This window comes from Aythya marila (assembly GCF_965140915.1).
Source record: "Aythya marila genome assembly, chromosome: 2".
In the NCBI taxonomy this organism is placed as follows: domain Eukaryota; kingdom Metazoa; phylum Chordata; class Aves; order Anseriformes; family Anatidae; genus Aythya; species Aythya marila.
Window position 1 is genome coordinate 3,667,663 of NC_139043.1, and position 18,077 is coordinate 3,685,739.

General features: G+C 42.5%; 1 protein-coding gene across 2 annotated transcripts in view; it reads right to left on the reverse strand.

The window, feature by feature from the left end:
* Positions 1–4,148: 4,148 nt before the first annotated feature.
* The window catches only part of VIPR1 (vasoactive intestinal peptide receptor 1), a 112,522-nt gene continuing 98,593 nt past the window's right edge, over positions 4,149–18,077 (reverse strand). The window contains exons 10-13 of one of the 2 annotated variants that reach the window (XM_082754867.1): positions 15,820–15,911; positions 10,954–11,083; positions 9,500–9,541; positions 4,149–8,009 (exon numbers count right to left, since the gene is read on the reverse strand). In XM_082754867.1, the coding sequence (XP_082610993.1) occupies positions 7,818–8,009; positions 9,500–9,541; positions 10,954–11,083; positions 15,820–15,911 (456 nt within the window). In that variant the 3' untranslated portion in view covers positions 4,149–7,817. The remainder of the gene's footprint in view (positions 8,010–9,499; positions 9,542–10,953; positions 11,084–15,819; positions 15,912–18,077) is intronic. The other variant, XM_082754866.1, reaches the window with a different exon arrangement.

Below are 18,077 nucleotides of genomic sequence, written 5' to 3' on the forward strand. Positions count from 1 at the left end.
TAAAAGACTGGTCCTTTTTTTTTTTTTTTTTTTTTTTTCCCATGGAGGGTGTTATTTTCAACTCAAAGTGCATGTGAAGAGATTTAAGTGGACAGATTTGCACTAGACATCAAAAAGTTACGATGAACTCTGCATTTCCAGAAATCAAAGCATTTCTTTTGAGCTGGATAAACAACACATTTGGGAGATTCACTTAACCTAGCACTATATCCCAGTGCTGAACTAGAGTAGCAACCAAGCAGCAGGATGCTTAACCCCAGACCCAACTGATTTACACCAGCAAGTCATTAATTACCCACTCGTATAATTATTTCTACAGTCAGATCTATTGTGTTTGCATCTGCATGTGCAGGAATGGTGTGCTGAAGCGCTCTCTGTGGTACTTAGGTTGATGGATTGTGGGTGGATAGCTGCAAGAGTTGTGTGCAGGATACCATTGAATCATAGAGTCATCTAGGTTGGAAAAGACCTTCAAGATGAGCAAGTCCAACCGTCAACCCAACCTGATGAGTCTCATTATTAAACTATGCCTGTCAGTGCCACATCCACATGTCTCTGAAATACCTCCAGGCCTGGGGACTCCACCACTTCCCTGGGCAGTCCGTTCCCATCCTTGACCATCCTCTCTGTGAAGAAATTCTTCCTAATGTCCAATCTAAGCCTCCCCTGGCACAACTTGAGTCCATTTCCTCACATCCTATCACTTGTCACCTGACAAAAGAGACTGATGCCCTCCTTGCTGCAACCTCCTTTCAGGTAGTTGTAGAGCAATGAAGTCTCCCCTCAGCCTCCTCTTCTTCAGACTTAACCCAATTCCCTCAGTCACTCCTCATGCCTTGTTTTCTAGTCCCTTCACCAGCTTTGTTGCTCTTCTCTGCACATGCTTGAGCAATTCATCATCCTTCTTGTAGTGAGAGGCCCAAAACCAAACACAATATTTGAGGTGCGGTCTCACCAGTGCCACATACAAGAGGACATATACTCATGATGCACAAATCTAATGAAATTTGTTCCCACCACTACTGCTGCAGTATCATCTGGTTGTGACAAGCCCAAGTCAAACCACTGCCCTGGGCTGGAAACTGCACTGGATGATGTCCTAGGCCATTATATGCCATTACATGTCTGGCATTGCCAGACAGTTGCAGGATATTCCAGCGCTCAACCCTACACTTGCAATAATATACTTACAATGCAGGAATCATTTAACAATTTTTTACCATGGCAAAAGAACTGTAATGTTTTAGTAGTTGCATGATTATTACCTCTATACATGAGTCTTACCTAAAAAATAAAAAACAAAAAACAAACAAACAAAAAAAACCCCACATCCAGCCATCTAATTCTTGCAGTGGTGTTGCCTTCACTGTGGTGGTTTTGGGGATCACATATGGTACTGATGCTTCTACTGGCACAGATGTTTTCAATGGTCTCTCATTTTGAGAGTGATGTGGTCTAATTTTGTATGAGGTTATCATGCTTAATTTTAGGCGACCTCCTTACCAGCTCACTGCCTGTCTCAGCCTTTCTTCCTCCACTGCCTTTGTCTGTGTCTTCCTCAGGACCAAGGAAAATGAAGTAAAATATCAAGTGGAACATCTTAAGACATGATTTCTTCACAATGGTTTTATTGCTTGGTTTCAGCAGTGTCAACCACAGAGAAGAACCTCCTCTGAAGCAAGGAGATTAACCAATACAAAGGAAAAAAAATAGCCAATTCATTGCATATGTACAGAGTCAGAACAAAATAAATAACATCAGGCAAAAGGCCATGAAACAAGGCAGAGATTTCACCTGTGCTGAGCAAGCAGGCCTGGTCTCACTGGCATGGAGAATACATCACAAGCACCTAGATACATAACAATCCACAGAGATGTGGCTTAACAGTGATTCTCTGTTCACAGCCAGTTTTCATCACTCTTTGCTGTCAAAGCCTATTTACAGGAGGGCAGAGCAGAGGTGCTTACAGTTTGAGTGAGAAGAAAAGAGTCAGTTGGCACCAGCTACTGAGAAAGAACAGCCTGAGCTGCGTTTGAAACAGAGTATGAAAAATACACTCTTGAATTCAAAAGTGCCTTTTTAAACTTAATTTATCATCCACAGAGTATCAAAAGTGTTTTTTTTTTTTCTTTTTTTTTTTTTTTCTTTTTTTTTCAAATCTGCTATTCAGATTTCCTCTATGTACAAGATTACAATATCCACAAAACCAGGGTATAAAACACCAAGTGCTCTGCTGATGCCAATCTGCATGTCCTAAAGGCTTGGCCTTCAGAACCAAAATGGGCATTATTTCCATTAGAGATCCGTTACAGACTTTCCAGTCCCAATGACTATCTTCTTCCCTGTGATTTCACAGTATGCTAGAAATAACTAGGGTTTCAAACCCAGGGCTCTTCAATACATAATGCAACACCATGCAAGCAAACAGGACTTGGGACTTTCAGACAGTAGGGGATGGAAGAGGCTGTCCATTGGCCCAGGAAAGACATGGTCTGTGACTTTACAGATCTCTGAGGGAAATAAGATCAGTCACTGTAATTATATCTCATCATGCTGGTATGTAAATAATGGATTTGGCAACTGGGTGAAAAGTTGACTGTCTGAAAGAAAATGGATAGAAATCTACTCTGCTCTGGATTCGGGGATGTCTGACTCCAAGTACTAGTCCCGGACTTTATTCTTTTTCCTGTTACACCAGTTTATATCCAGAATGATACCATCAGAGTCATTCCATATTGATATGGGTATGTACGAGGCCAAGAGCTCGGCCTCCTACTCATCGAGGGTCATCTACAATCAGGAGGCGTCATGGTCCTGTAAGCACTGGTCTGTGAAAAGTGCAAAGTTGCATTGCAAGTTGGGGAGCTCAGGACTGTGGTCCTTGTCCCCAAGTCTGGCACATTCGTCCTGGTGCAGAGATGCCATGGGAGGCCAGAACACAGCAGAGAAAGGTCATGTTTTACATGGGCTGTGGTGGTAAACCTAGATTCCTCTTCCATATGGGAGCTTCTCAGGCTCCTTGATTCTGGTATGACATGCAGTCCCAGAGAGCACTAATCAAACCAGGTGCAAACATGACAGAATAAAATGAGCTTTGCTATGGCACATACTGGCACTTCCAAGTTTGAGGAACTTCCTTCTAGTCTGAAAATATCACATATTTCCTGCAGAAACCCAATGGTTTCTGCCTTGTTTGAACATTATGGTGATGGTAGAAGGAATGAGGGCAGAGGGATGCCACAAAAATCTGCTAACCCTTACAGAGCCAAGCAACATTCACTCCTGAGCTTTCTTTGTAACTTCATTTTGCTTTATAAAATCCAACAGGATTTTTTCTAATCAGAAAAAAATAATAAAATCAGATGTTTCATCTCATGGTCTTGCTTGGGATCCCCCCCCCTTTTTTTTTTTCAAAACTGCAGTAATGCTGCTGCTGCACATCGTTCTGTTTTTAAAACCTAATTTCAATTTAATGCTCTGAAATTCTGCCACAACCTAGAATTTCTTTACTGCTCTTTTTCAAGCCCTAAATGTGGTCATATTCTCATTTCTAGCTGCTTATGAGAGGGCCACCGAGCTACATAGGTCCCAGCTGAATAGAAACATCTAGTCTAATGTTAGCATTGAACTTTGTACGTCTAGACCTTAAGAAAATAAATTATTTTTTATAATTTAATTGTTCCATGCATATTAATAATTAAGAGTTTAATCACTGAAACCTTGAGTGACTAATTAATGGGATTGGATTTGATCTCTCACTGGTATAAAGAAGGGAGTAAACAGTTCCAGGCTGAAGATAAAGTAATTCTTCTAAAGTCAAATTCCAGTTACAAGCTTGTGTACATCAGGAGTCACTGCAGTGAACTGATAGATGCATGTGGGATCAGAATTTGGCCTGATTTCTGTAAAGTGTTTCAGAGTCCAACTTCAAGATCCTCAAACATGTCAAAAAGCTTAACACATCCAGTTATACGTCCTCAACTTCTTTTGTATTGAAGTAACTCCGTTGCATTCACCGGAGTTGTTCCTGTCTTACCATGAGTTAAAGAGGTCAGACTTGTGCTTTGTGACAAACTGCAGTAGCTCTGAGCACAGTGTTGTGTTTTCTGCATTGCTTTAGCACAACGCAGTTTGGGTTGCCATTTGGGGTTGCAGCAAGGTCCATGAACTCTATGTTATTGATGCGTTGGGTGAAAAAAGAAATCAGAGCAGAGAGGCCAAGTTATCCAGCCAAATTCCTGCACTAAGTCACCTAAACAAGGGCCTGATCCAAAAGCCAGAGCAGGCATGAGAAACATTTTTTCCATCAGTCGATTGTTCATATCCCCAGAGAGAAAAGCTCTGATTTCATCCCCGGCTCCTCTGTTCTCCTGAAATATGGGGCCATCACAGCTGGGCTGGCAGCTCTGCCCTGTCTGCATCCCTGGGATTGCCATGCCTGTCACAGCAGGTATTCACCACATCCATGTCAACCTTTCAGCACCCCTGACAGCATAATGGCAATGCCGTTGGATTTTCAGTGATTAAGTAATTGCAAGCAGGATGCCTGGGAGCACTGTTGCTGGCATGTTAATGTAGTTAATTTCTGAAGGAGCTCCTCAGTTTAGGCCATGGCCTATCTTCAGGCTGGTGGTGCAGCTCAGGGGATGCAGAGGGGCCTGTTGCATGGATAAACGGCCAATTTTTTCCCTGTTGTGTTTCTAAAAGGCAAGCCTCTTCCTGCTGCCTTTGGCATGTGGTTGATGCTGGTACAGCTAAGCACAGGGATGAAACTCACCCTGCTTGTGGCTCTCAGGCAGGGACCTTCTCCCACAGAGATGCTGCCTGAGACAGATGGGACACGTTTCCCTCACGTCTCAGGCAGGAGGCTGCTGCCAGTGGTGCTCCACTTGCACTCAACAGCTTTGGGCTTAAAGTCCCTGCTTTGCTTCTCTGGGACCTGGGATTCACGTTCACACCTTAGACACTGACAAGATTAGGCAGTTCTCCTCTGTAGCCCACCAAGTTTGCTGGGCATTGAGAGCTACCACCATGACAAATGATGAGGGCATGACTTTGTGGCCTGAGGACTCAGGTCTTTCCCAGACTGACACTGCTCCCAGACTCTGAAACAGTTTACAACACCAGGAAACATTTTACAGCAAGTGTGAAAACTTGGAAACCTAATGAGAACTTTCCCCCTCTTCTGCCGGGCATCCCAGCAGCTGGCCCTTCACATGGTGAAGTGCAGAGCTTTGCAGTCCCTGCTTTGAATCACACATTGGAGAATTGGTTGTGCTTGTGGGACTTCTCCAGCAGGTTCTATGTGAGTCCTGGTCCAGGTCTGATTGCAGTCACCACAGCAGCACCAGCTCCAAACAAAAATTCCCTGCCTCTGAGATCCACAAGGGGACTTCAATGGGGACCTTGCTCCTCAGGGTGTCAGGCCATAAGGGCTTTGGTGCAAGCAACATGTGGGAATTTTAAACACCATATTGGTTTTTCTGGATTTGGGGAATTAGAGAACTGCTAAGAGGATTTTGAAGACCTCATGGCACATTGGTGTTGGATTCTGACTGCTCATGATATGGTTTCAGTGCAGCATAGCCATAGAAATGATAGTTTGTACCTGGCTAGCATTCAGTCTTATCAGCGGTTTAATTCCAGGAGCACGGAGCTCAGTGTGACTATCTTCCTCCACAAATATCTACCTATTCTCTTATTTTTTTTTTCAGGTTGGATAGCCATGGTTACACTGTGACAGCATCTGAGCTAGCTTGCTGGAAACCCATGAGTACACGTCCACCCCTCAGAACAGTTGTATCAGACTATCTGGTGCCCCTTACTGACTTCAGCCCTCTCTGCCATCCTCAGTCCTGCATGTGGAGAAATATTTTGGCAACATCCAGCTCAGATGATGACAAGTATGGCTCCAGAGAGGGGTATGCAGTGGAAAAACAGCTCCTCAGAACTGAGAAAGGAACGGGATGTCCTGGATATCCTGGTCTGCAGCCCTCCTCCTGGGCTCAGTGTGTTTTTCTGGCAGCGAATCAGAGATGCTTCAAGCAAGCAAGCAAACAAGCAAAACAAACAAAACAAACAAACAAACAAAAACAATCCTCAAACCCATTAAATAAAGAAGTTTCCCTTCAAGGAACTACAACTTAATTTTGAAGAAAGTCCATTTGTTGTTAATACCTGGTGGAAAATTTGAGATCTTGGATTTTCCACCACTAGTGTATAACTGGTATAACCCCAAATCAAAAGCAATTGGGTGAGACACAACTGTGAGCATCTGCATCTTCGTGCTATTTTCTAAGTTTGGATTTGTGGAATTGCCTGTGAGTGTGCGCTGTGATGCCCTATGAGCTGCCAGCTCAGCATATTTGAACAGGATTTGGTTTCTCCTTTCTCCTTCTCCCCTCCATTGAGAAAAGAAAAGAAAACATAAACAAAAAACTCTCCACTATTCCCTTGATTTTAGCAGGCTCTATGTATATTCCTCAAATAGGGATTGCCCCAATATGGAAACTAATAGACCTTCAAAAAAAGATGTAAAATGCACATGCACATCTTAAAGATCTAACAGTGCCTTCATCACAGGATGAAAGCTCCCTGCAAAAGCTGAAGAAGAAATCAATTTAATAGCTCCTTTGCTCCTTCCTGACTCCTGGAGTGCCAGTTACGTGCTGAGCCAACCTTGTTTTGATGAAAGCAATTTTGCTTGCTGCTGTGAAGCTAATTTTTTTCATCTGGAGAGTGGCTCCTTATGGCAGGTCTGATTCAATTAAGGATTACAGGGTTCTACATCTCCCTTCCCTGGCAGTGTGTGCTAAGCAAGTGCAAACGAATTACAGACCAATTGCTTTCCCCTGATCCCTAATGATGCTGGGTGCAGTAATGCACCAAGATCGATGGGCGAACTTAAAAAGAATGAAAAACACAGCCGTTCTCCGCTTTTGGCATCTGTACCTGGTTTTTATACATGCAAATCGAGTTTCCTGTTCATTGAAAACAACCAAACAAGACACGATGCCACGAAGGCAGTGCAGAGAAGGACATTTGTGCTGCTCCTTCTCAGCAAACTGCATTTCCAGAGGGCACCCAATAATGCTCCGAAACCTTTTGCTAATGAAGGTGGTGAGCAATTAGCAGAATTCGCTCCAACATTGGGGCATCCTCCAAGGGGCATTCCTGGTGCCGCAGCTTCTTCTTCGCACGGGTAAAACACAGGGCAGGGGTCATGTGCTGGCCTCTCCCCTTCCTGCTCATGTTCCTCCTGTCCCTTCTTTCCATCTCCGACTCTCTTTGGTGCCTTATCACCACCTCTTAACTGGGCTTTTGGCACATTCAGAAGTTTGTTTTTTTTTAATTTTAATTTTAATTTTAATTTTATTTTATTTTTTCCACTTCTTGCCTTCCTCTCTCCTTTACTGGCTCATTTCGTAATCTTTTAAAAAGTGCAATTTATCTGTTTCAGAGATGCCGGTTCTGGTAAAGCCACCAAGGACTCAGGCTCTCCCCTCCCTTTCCCCCCTTACTTCAGTATTTATAATAGGATCTCCCAGGCTCTCCTCAAGTGACAGGGACCTTTACTCATAGTTATCAGCCCCTGAGGGCACCAACTTAGAGCGAAAGGTCTGAAAAGAGGGAGAGGAACAGTATTTCTCTGCCTCTTAGCTTGTCTGATCTTGTTCTGGATGCCAGTGGCTTTTCCAGTACTTTGTCCTGTTGGCTCATGCAGAGCACATCATTTCACATGGGTTTGTCAATGTGTCACTGGTTCCTGGGGATCCTTCTCTCCCTTGGATGCTCAGTACTTAGAGAGCCTCTCCCCGTCACACCAGAGAGAATTCGGCCTGGAAGCTGGAGCACCGGCGTGTCTTTGGTGAGCACTTGGTCAGCATGGAGATCTGGGTGCTGAAATTGGTGCCGTTGCTGCCTAAGGAAGGGTGGTGATACTTCATGTCTGAGTCCAGGAACCGCTCCATGTGCCACCTTCGCCACTTTCGCTTGAGCTCAGCTTGGACCTAGGTGGTGGAAAGACAAATATGTCAGCAGAAGGCAGTTTTCTATTGCTCTTGTTTGTGTGAGCAGCAATGGGCAAGCCAAGTACTTGGGGGCCAAGAATTATTTTATACAGGTCACTAAACTCAACCTGGTAAGAACTGTTAGCCACTTAGAGGAGAGGTGACACTCCAGTCAATAAACTAACAGTGCAGAAATTCCTGAGCTTCAGCAGAAAGGCCAGCAGAAAGTTGATAATCTGACAAGGTGAAGGTGTCAGACTACTTAACTTCAACGGAAACATGTTCTATACTTTGTGTGCAATTAGGATTTCTTTTTACTGCCCTGTTTTTGCCCAAATACAACCGATTTAACTACAGCTTGTTTGTACAGCCGTCAATACAGCTGCACTTTTTTGACAGAAGCTCCTTGTTCCTGCTCAGAGAGTTTACACACATCATCTGGTCTGCACTGTTCAGATTCAAAACCTGAACAAATCTGGCCACCGTCCTGTCCCCTCATGCAGGCTTCCAGTGCAAAGTTTTGGATAATGGTATGAATTAGATAAAATAGCTGTGTCTGAGGGTCTCTGGGATCAGCAAGCACAGGAAGAGTACAACAACACAGATGCAAACCCCAGGACTGGATTTGTGAAAAAGTCAAGATCAATTTCTCTAAGGTAGAATCATATTCACCTGGCATTGGCCTGTGCATAACAAGTCACATCAATCCTATTTGGGTTTGGGATTGTTAATAGGTTTGTGTGGCATTGCCCTGCTCTGAGCAGGCTTACCAGCAAAGGTCTCTGCTGGAGCTGCATGCCACTGCGTGATGCACACATGGCATCAGCATGGCTGAGAGAAGAAGCAGAGCTGTAAGAGAGCAAGTTGTGATTCTGGACACTCTTCCTCTCCCCAGGAAGCTGGAACACAACCCAGATCACAGCTGTTTCTTGTCAGTTTATTGAGCTGAACGTGCTCCAGCTGACAGCAGCAGCTCCAAGCTCTCAGCTGCTCACACCTACTTGGTAGACTTTGCAGTTTGGGTTTGCTCAGTCTGCTGAATTTCTTACAGGCAGATGGAGCATGGTACAAAAATATCAGTGGTAACAGGCCTCCATCCTGGCAGTGGGCCTGAGTCTGTGGAGGTTTCCTTGAGAGGGTAAGCATGAGTAGGACTCAGAAGATGGGCTTTATCACCTGCTGAAGGAGATCCCTTCAGATCAGGGTTTATACAAGGTTATATATGAGTTTTGCTCATGCTGTCTCAAGAGTAAAGGAAAGACTCAGTAGCAGAAATACTAAAGTGCACATTAAAGACCTAAAATGTTTATTAATTATACTGGAAACTGTCTGCCAAATGGCTGAGTTGTTTTTGTGGGGTGAACCATTTGACTTGGAAACGTTCCCCCAGTGTGGTAATATCAGAAAGGGGACACTCCTCAATCTGCTCTCTGCAAGCATTCAATTTGCCTCAGCTGCAAATATTAACCAGAGAACATTGTTGATCTTACCTCCCCATTGAGGAAACAGTACAGAACTGCCACCACAAATCCCTAGGGGAAAGGAGAGAACAGAGTTTTAGCACATCATAGCTTATACTCCTCAAGACCGCAACTCAACCTCACTCCAGCCCTGGAGAAAGGCACTACTGAGGTGCCCCTTAGAAACCACTTGGTTGCATCTTCCCTGTAAAAGCAGCAGGGGAAGATTGGTTAGGGGACACTGAAGCATGGCTATGAGTCCAAAGCTTGCTCCAGATTGATGTTTGAAGCCATCAGCAGTCAGCTCAGCTGTAAGTGGAGCACTTGGTCACTCTGACTTGGATGTTAAAGGCAACTGCATGGGATACCAGAGCCAGATTGTTTCTCACAGCTAAAACTGGGGAGATCTAGCCATGCTCACTAGTGTGTTGTCAAGGTCAGAAATATCTTAGGCACAGAATAGGGCTAAACTGTTCCTTTCCCATCACCCCTATATTTTGAGAATCTCACTTTTCATTGAAAAAAAACAAAATTCTCTCCAGCCCTTATGTTTGCAAACACTAAAGACAGGAACTGAGAACAGGTCCGTCTAACTCTCAGAGTTGCCAGATGTGAAGTGATGATGTAGGCAGGGATGTTAACAAATATACTGAGTTAACATCTAAGCACATCTCTGACATGTGTATGGTACACAGCGAGGGATTCTGCCTGGAGGCTGTGCCAAAGTGGCTAGAGCCAACCAATGGATGGGTACAAATGTACATTATTTTATTTTATTTTATTTTATTTTATTTTATTTTATTTTATTTTATTTTATTTTATTTTATTTTATTTTATTTTATTTTATTATTATTATTTTTTTCTCAATGCAACAGCAAGGCCAAGGTTAACAGCCCAGTTCTGGAAGTGACTGAAGTGAAGTGTGTGAGAGGTCTTCAAAGAAAACTCTGTCAGGGTTTCCTCAAGATTAATGCATCCTCCTGTGGAATCTGCCTCCTTCACCTGCCCCTTGCCTTGGGCAGGATCTAGAGGCAGGACTTTGCTAACAGAAGAGATGGTGCACAAAAGTCAGTTTGTTGAAAACAGAGTAGAATGCCATTAATGACCAGAAAAACACTCTTGCTGAAGGGTGTTTATCTCATCTTACTGTGTTAGTGATACATAAACTGAATGGAGGTGCTTGATTTTCTCTGTTAAGTAAAACAAACAAACAAACGATAAAACAAAAAACACCTAACAGGGGACTAGCTTATAAAGATATATTTTCTTTCCAACTGCCTAAAATGAGGAGAGAGAATCTCCTCCTGGAATTTCAGGAGGCAAAATATAACATTATCTTCCATCCCTGCTGAGCAGGAGTGAGGAGCTTTTTCCCCAAAGGCATAAGAACTGTATTGGGTACATCCAAGGAAAACCCAGCTCAGATGTTCATATATTCCCGTGACGGATGTGGTGACTAACTGGTGGTCCAAAGGGTGACTTACCTGGAACGACCCAACCACGAGCTCAAAGACCAGCTTAACTTCCGTTTTGAAATTGTCAGGGAAGAAAGCAAACATGATGTAGTGAATGCCAAAGAGAGGGATCAGCAGCAAGGTGGACTTGGCCAGTCTCCTGTTGGAAAGACAAACATGAGTCATAAGGGGAGAGGGAAGAGGAGCTAAAGGGTAAGCTGATGAGAAATCCTGCAGCTGAGCCTTACGCAACCCTGAAACTTTAATTTGCTGCTGTACATATTTGCCGATTGCCAGGATCACGATGTTGTCGCCCGCATCACGAACGTTAAATGTCTTTGTTTGTTGTTAGGCGATGTGATACGGGCCATTGACCCTGAGGTCCTGGGAACATCCAGGTTTTCAACAGCAGCCTCGAGTGAGCAATGTCAGGATGTTGCCCTCACCTACTGGGCAGAAATGTCTGGGATATAGCAAAGCGAGGGAGCTGAGATTAGCTCCTCACAGCTTAACGTCCCTAAGATCCCCCTGACAACTTGGGCTGGGATGCGATGAAATGTGGAACCAGACCCTCAGCTGGGCATGGTTACTCTATGCCTGATCACATGAGCCAAGGACCATTATGGGCACATTTCCACACGCTTACTTTCCTTCTCATTAACAGCTCTCAAAGAAATATACATCTTTGGCTGAAGCAGTGATCAGCCCTAGATCATTTCTCCTTGGCCTGCAGACTGCAGATGGCTGGTGGTTTCAGATGTGGTGACAAATTAAAATGTGATATCTTTATTCCCAGTAACTTCAATGGAGGTATTTCTTTCTCCCCTCTCTTCTTCCCCTCCCACCAGAGATCTTTTTTCATCTCTACAAGCTAAATCATCATCTAGCGCTGTCTTTGTTTGCTTAGGATTTCTGAAAATTACAGCTTCTGGGAGAGAAATGGTATGTTTAGCTCAGAATAATGACAGGCTATCGCACAATGAATGTCTCCAAAGGAGGGGGATGAGCAGTATTAGTGCTTAATGGCATCAGGCTGGGTAATCAGTGGTCTAATTAGGAAGAGATGATAATTTATTAAATCTAATCATTATTAGAATCTAGCTGACAAAAAAATAAATAAGGATTTAAGAAATTAAGAATTTAAGGTTGCTTAAGGTGGTTTTGGCTCCCTTGGTCACCTACATCCTCCAGCTTCCTCCTCTCCCAGAGACTTCTGGAGGAATTGAAGGTAAGGCTAAGATGCTGGAAATACTTGTTCTTCCATACACAAACCCTTCACCTCCCAGATCCCATAAGGCTCAATCCCCTCAGATCATCTTCATTTGTTTTCCATCTGTATAAGCCCACCGGGAAGGCTGCTGTGCCAGCTTTATGCAGATGATGTTCATCACTGTATCTCCCAGGAGACATTTCCAGCTTTCCCTGGGCCTGGCCCAAAGACAGTTTGATGTTAAAGCTCTGGTTGGAGGCTGTGGTTCTCCAAGGAAATCCTGCTGGCTGCAGCTCATTCCAGGCAACATCAGTGCCTGCAGGAAGCTGAGGAACTTTCCAGGAATATGCCTTTTTCTCACCCCATCCCACACTAGCAGGCACATCTCTGCTCATAGTTAAAACTGACATAGTTAAATATGAACATATCCCATGCTCAAAGTTAAAACTGGACTCAAAATCTGAGTTTTCGTTCATGTCTTGCTCTGCCAGAGGATGTCCTGTCCCCAGGAAAGCAAGGACTGTCACTGTCATCAGTGACCATCAGATTTCCATGTTACTTGCTGTAAGATGCAACTCCCTCCATTACCTACATTACTATGATCCACCCCTAATTACCCCCAGCTCCTGACAAATGAGAAAGCAAGTCATTTTCTGAGCAAATCTCATTTTTCTATCAACACTGGCTTTGCAGAGATCTCTCCTCTCCCGTCTTTCAGGAACAAGTCAAGCTAAAGGAATCTGAAGTGATGCCACTTTCATCTACCCTATTTGTAGGGGAGCTGTTTACAGCCTCCAGTGGATTAGAAAATTTTGTCTTATAATTTCAGACAATGTTGAGGTCTCAGGTACAGCTTTTTTTTTTTTTTTTTTTTTTTTTGTTCCTCCTGGCTGAACTCTAGCAATGAGCAGTGCCTATATACCTGTACGCTTAGGAGCTCCCTCCTCCAGTTTGCACAGCACTTTAAACTAGTCTCTTGCTTCCAGCACTTAGCTTCCCCAAAATACTGCGTGATGTTTTGTCTCTTCTGTCATCTTCAAGGCAAGCTCCCTCTTGTCTGGCCTCATAATATTAAAAAGACCTCCCTGAAAACCACAACAAGGAAAACTGCTGTCCCTAGTCATGGTGTAATTTCTCCGATGAAGCTGACTGTGAAGGAGACAGAACTGCTTGAGAGGTTGTCTCAAGTTGGTTAATGTTACCTGCTGGAAGCCATGGCTTCTCAAAAAAATTAACTTCCACTCCTGGCACAGGTTACATGTCTTATACCTTTCCTTTCTGACAGATATACATGGTGACAGGTAATTTAGGAAAAACACGTTTCCACTACCCTGCACCAAACCTACTCCTCCCAGTGGGAGTGGTAAGAGTGAACCAACATTTTAGTCATGTTCCTGAACGCATAATGGAAAGTTGCCCAGAAAACTTTGATGGTGATATTGATCTATGAACATGCACAGAATAGAGAGAGATGAATTTTGCTCAACCTTCCTTTTGCAGAAAACAAGATGTTTTCTTCTTCTATTTCCCTGAAATATTGCTGTCCTGTTCTTGCACAAGTCTCTGTCATTTGCAGAAAGCTGTTTTGGGAGACTTGTTTTCACAGTCTCTGATACATTAAAGCCTGGCTCAGTGTGTATGGCATTAATGAGTGAGTCAGTAGCATACCTGAATTTCCAGCCTGCAGCTAAAACTGAAACTGGTTGGAATTGAACAATACGATCAACATATCAAGATGTTATTTTTCAAAAATAAACAATATAAAATAAACAAGAGAAGGAGGGAGAAATTCAAATGAGATATCCCTGATCTTGTTAGTTTAAAACATATTCATCCCAGATTTGGCAGGAGGAACCAGCACTTATCATTAACAACACTTTTTGGTAAGCTCTCTTGGGTCGTGCAGGCCAAACCCCCTGAAGCAAGCAGCAGCATTTCAGATAATAGGGGTATGACATATAAAAGGACTGGAGATCACATGCTGGATGGCATTTATAAAAGGATCTGGACCCCAAATGTACCTAGCTGTCACTGTATAAAAGTACAAGTCTCCCGTAAGTCCTGTGTCCTAGATGCCAGGCGTAGGCAAGTATATCGTGTCCTACAGCATTTCATATGGACTGGACACCTATATGTGAGCAACTGCTTCATGCCCTAATGGAGCTGAGATGCATTTCCAGGATGAGGAGGAAGGTGAGGAACCGAAGACATGAAGATCATTCATACTTCAGCAATTGGTTCCTGTCTGGCAGGCCAGTGAGGGGAAGTCTGAGTTACTTACTGCCATGTCATGCTAGGCTTGTTTACCAGGCAATGAGAGATTTACTGGCAGCTCACACTTCACTGGAAAATGTGTAGAAAAAAGCCCTGAACTCAAGCTCAGCATGACCTGCTAGGTAATCTGGGCATAACCCTTCTGATGCTTGTTGGCAGCACTTCTACAGAGATGAATGGGAGCCAACTGCTCCAGGCTGCTGCATAGTGCTAGGACATATTTCAATATGCTGATTTAATCTATCTACCTGGCTAAAGCTGTTGTAGTCCTGAAGGCAGGATGATACAATGCCCAACTGGAAATACATAAAGAGACGTGATAGAAAGCAGGGGACCTGGTAATGTTGGCGTGTTATGATGATGGAAAAAGAAATAATTGGTTTTGGCAGCTGAAGGAAGAAGTTCAGGTGAAATACTGGAATTTCCTTTCATAAATCCGAGAATCTCTAGGAGATGAAATACATCATTTACCATCACTAGAGAGAAAGACTCAGTATTATGGTTGGTTGATATTTAAGAACCATACTGATATTAAGTCTTCCATCTTGCAGAAGGATGAACTGAATTCATATTCTTCAACGTACATAGCTCCCTCCAAAGACAAAGATTTTATGAGCCATGACCAGGTAGACACTGTACTTTTTTCCTTTTCAGTTATTTTCTAGAAATCCTTCAATAAATATCCAGGATATTTAAAATGCTAAGCCAGGACAGTGGCAGGAGACAAAAATGAGGTAAGTCTGAACTTTTATTTTGTTTACTTTGAAGTCATAAGAAATCCATACATATAGACTGATTCTTACAGTCTTAAAGTGCTGCACCTAAGACCAGTCTTGCACACAAAGGCAGATGCTGATCTCACTTGTTGTTCATTACAAAAAGTCCCATTAGGGTCAATTTTTATCCCTAGGATAAAAGTGCTACACTAAGCAAAACTTTTAAGACAATGTTAATTATCAACAGTGAAGAGAAATGGGTATATTAGGGATGGATTAATTCAATCTGGTTCAGGGGTCTTCCTTAAGATAGGGAAAATTTGCCACAGGTTGTACTGAATGTATGAATTTTCTGGATCTTTCTTTGAAAAAAGTGTGCTGAGAGTAACTATTTCATTTTAAAAAGCACCTCTACTGTAGATTTTGCTACTTTTTGTTTTCCATCAGGATTTCTTGACCTTCTGAATCCAATATTGAATATACATTGAAAAAGGCCTTTTTGTTTCATGACCATTATTGTTGCTCTCGTGCCCAGCCATTTAGGCAAATGTCCCATTTCCTGATTTCTGATCATCTTTAGTCAATTAACAATTATGAGATTCTGGTGAGTAAAATGCAGACAGGTGCAATACTTCAACTAAGACCCAAACAGGTTTTGCAAAATCATACAATACAATTGAAAAGTCTAGGACTTACGAATATTGGCTGGTTTCATTGTGTCCAACGTCTGGGGAATGCAACTTCTGGACTAAGATACGGATGATGCAAATGAAGAGGATGAAGTTCACCTGTTGGGCCGGGGAGAAAGGAAACAGAAAAAGAAGTAAGAATTATGCTCCTGCAGTATTATTCTCCAGTGAAAAGAGATGATCATTAAAGGGGATTCCTTTCACTGCAATATTTTTGCCATGGAGCAAGCCGTTGTTAACAAGCCATGAGCAGAGAACCCCACTCTAGGAGCACATAGTTAACCGACATAGGATGGCAGCCATCTTGGGCCTGACATCAGCCTGCTTGGGACTTTGTGTCATATATCCCAAGTATGATGATGTCAAACCCATAGAGCACAGCTATGCACGACGTCCTGCTGCGCGGGGGAGAGCCGACGACAGGGTGGGAAAAGAGCCTTGGGAGTTAGCGGAGCGACGGACGTCAAAGCCCTCAGGAAACGGTGACATGGGACCGGCTGCTGAGCATGTCAAAGACTGAGGCGGAAAGCCAAAGAAACCAAAACAAAACACAAAGCAGGATCCACTTAAGCAGGCCTCTTCTCAATGCTACTGGGCATTTCTTCTCTGGAGAGAAGTCAGAGACCTTGTATAGCAACGGACATACCTCACCAACACAGTGGTGGAAAACGTTATCTTCTACAAGGTTAGACCCCACAAATCCAGCTAATACCTAGCTTTTAGATGGTGCTTTTCACTTAAAAATCTCAGAATGCTCCATTAACATACTCAAACAATGCTAATCTTACTTTATAAACAAGGTGTAGAGCTAATAGATGGCAAGAGTTGAAGGAAGATCTACTTGCTTCTAAAGTCCTATCCCTTGAACCATGCTGTTTTTCATGCAACATATACAACAGAAAAAAAGTGATTGTGGATTTCTGTGGACTTAGTTCAGTTTTAGTTTGGCAAACAACCTCTTTCTTTATCCTTTCATGTTTAGTGAAGGCACATATAATTCTGATTTTCAGAGATTTAAAGGCTGGTAGGTGTTGTGTTAACCAGCCAATTTCATTTTCTGCAAAAAAAACAAATTGTGACATTTCCCCTAGCAATTCCTACATTTATCTCAACAACAGGTGAATAAAGTAGATTAAAGTATCTCTCATTTAGACAATCACTCTTTTTTTAGAAGTTTATGAGTGATTGAAATTAATTGTATTTCTTTGTTATGATGCATTACTTAATGATTCTTTATCTACCCCATGCCATTTATTATAGTTTCTGTTCATATTTATTTGTTTATAAAATGGTTTGCATCTGACTTGATGGCAAGTAAAATTTATCAGTTCAAAACAGAATTACTTAGATCAATTACTCTAATGAACATTAATAGCACACAAGTTGCAGCACTGCAGGTAGGATTGGAACTGCTTCCCAGTTTCCTGTCATATATTAAATATTGACTGTGTTGGCTTGTTGTGGCTAAGAGTAAACATGGAGAAAGAAATAGGGCAGTTGTAAGCAGGTGGGGTGTGACTTAAAGGTTTAGTATGGCCTTAGCATTGCATGGTAGAAGATACAGCTGTCAGGCAACCGGAGAAGTTGTTCAGCATATTTTTCAACTTAGAATACAATTAAAGGCACTTGACCCCATTCCCAGTGCTTAATATCTTTAGGTTGGACAGATTTTTCTAACTTTTAACTTATACATATGTATTTCTTCCTTCAGTTGAGGTCTATGCTTTATTTCAGCTGACATGCAGAAAATGTTGCATTCCTCCCTGCAGAAACCTGCTATTCATCAGATAGCTGTTATCATGGCCTTCCTTTGTGACAGATTTATATGATATCTGCAAAAGTAAAATCAGAAATTGCTGGGTAGATTTTGTTTGGTAACGAGGAAATGATTTACTGACAAAAAGAAAACATAGAATCATTGATCCTAGGAGAATAGGGTGTGTTTCTTTACCAAAAGGTTATCTTGGGGAAGGGAAAACACTATTTTATCTTTCTATGGTGACATAAATATTTTGAGACATGTCATTAAGTATTTTATTTCTTTTCAGTAAGGTGAATAGAGTAAAAAGTAATTATTCAAACTGCTTCAGTTTGGAATCTCTGTATGACAAATGCTACAGAAAAGGTCTCTGTGCAGTGCACGTAATATATGTGGAATAAGAAGAATGTAAGTCTAAGAAAAGATTTCAGTTTAAAAAGAGACACATTTAGTTTGATTTCTGTTGTACTCTTTTCCTTCCCTTCCCACACATTTTTCTTGATTTG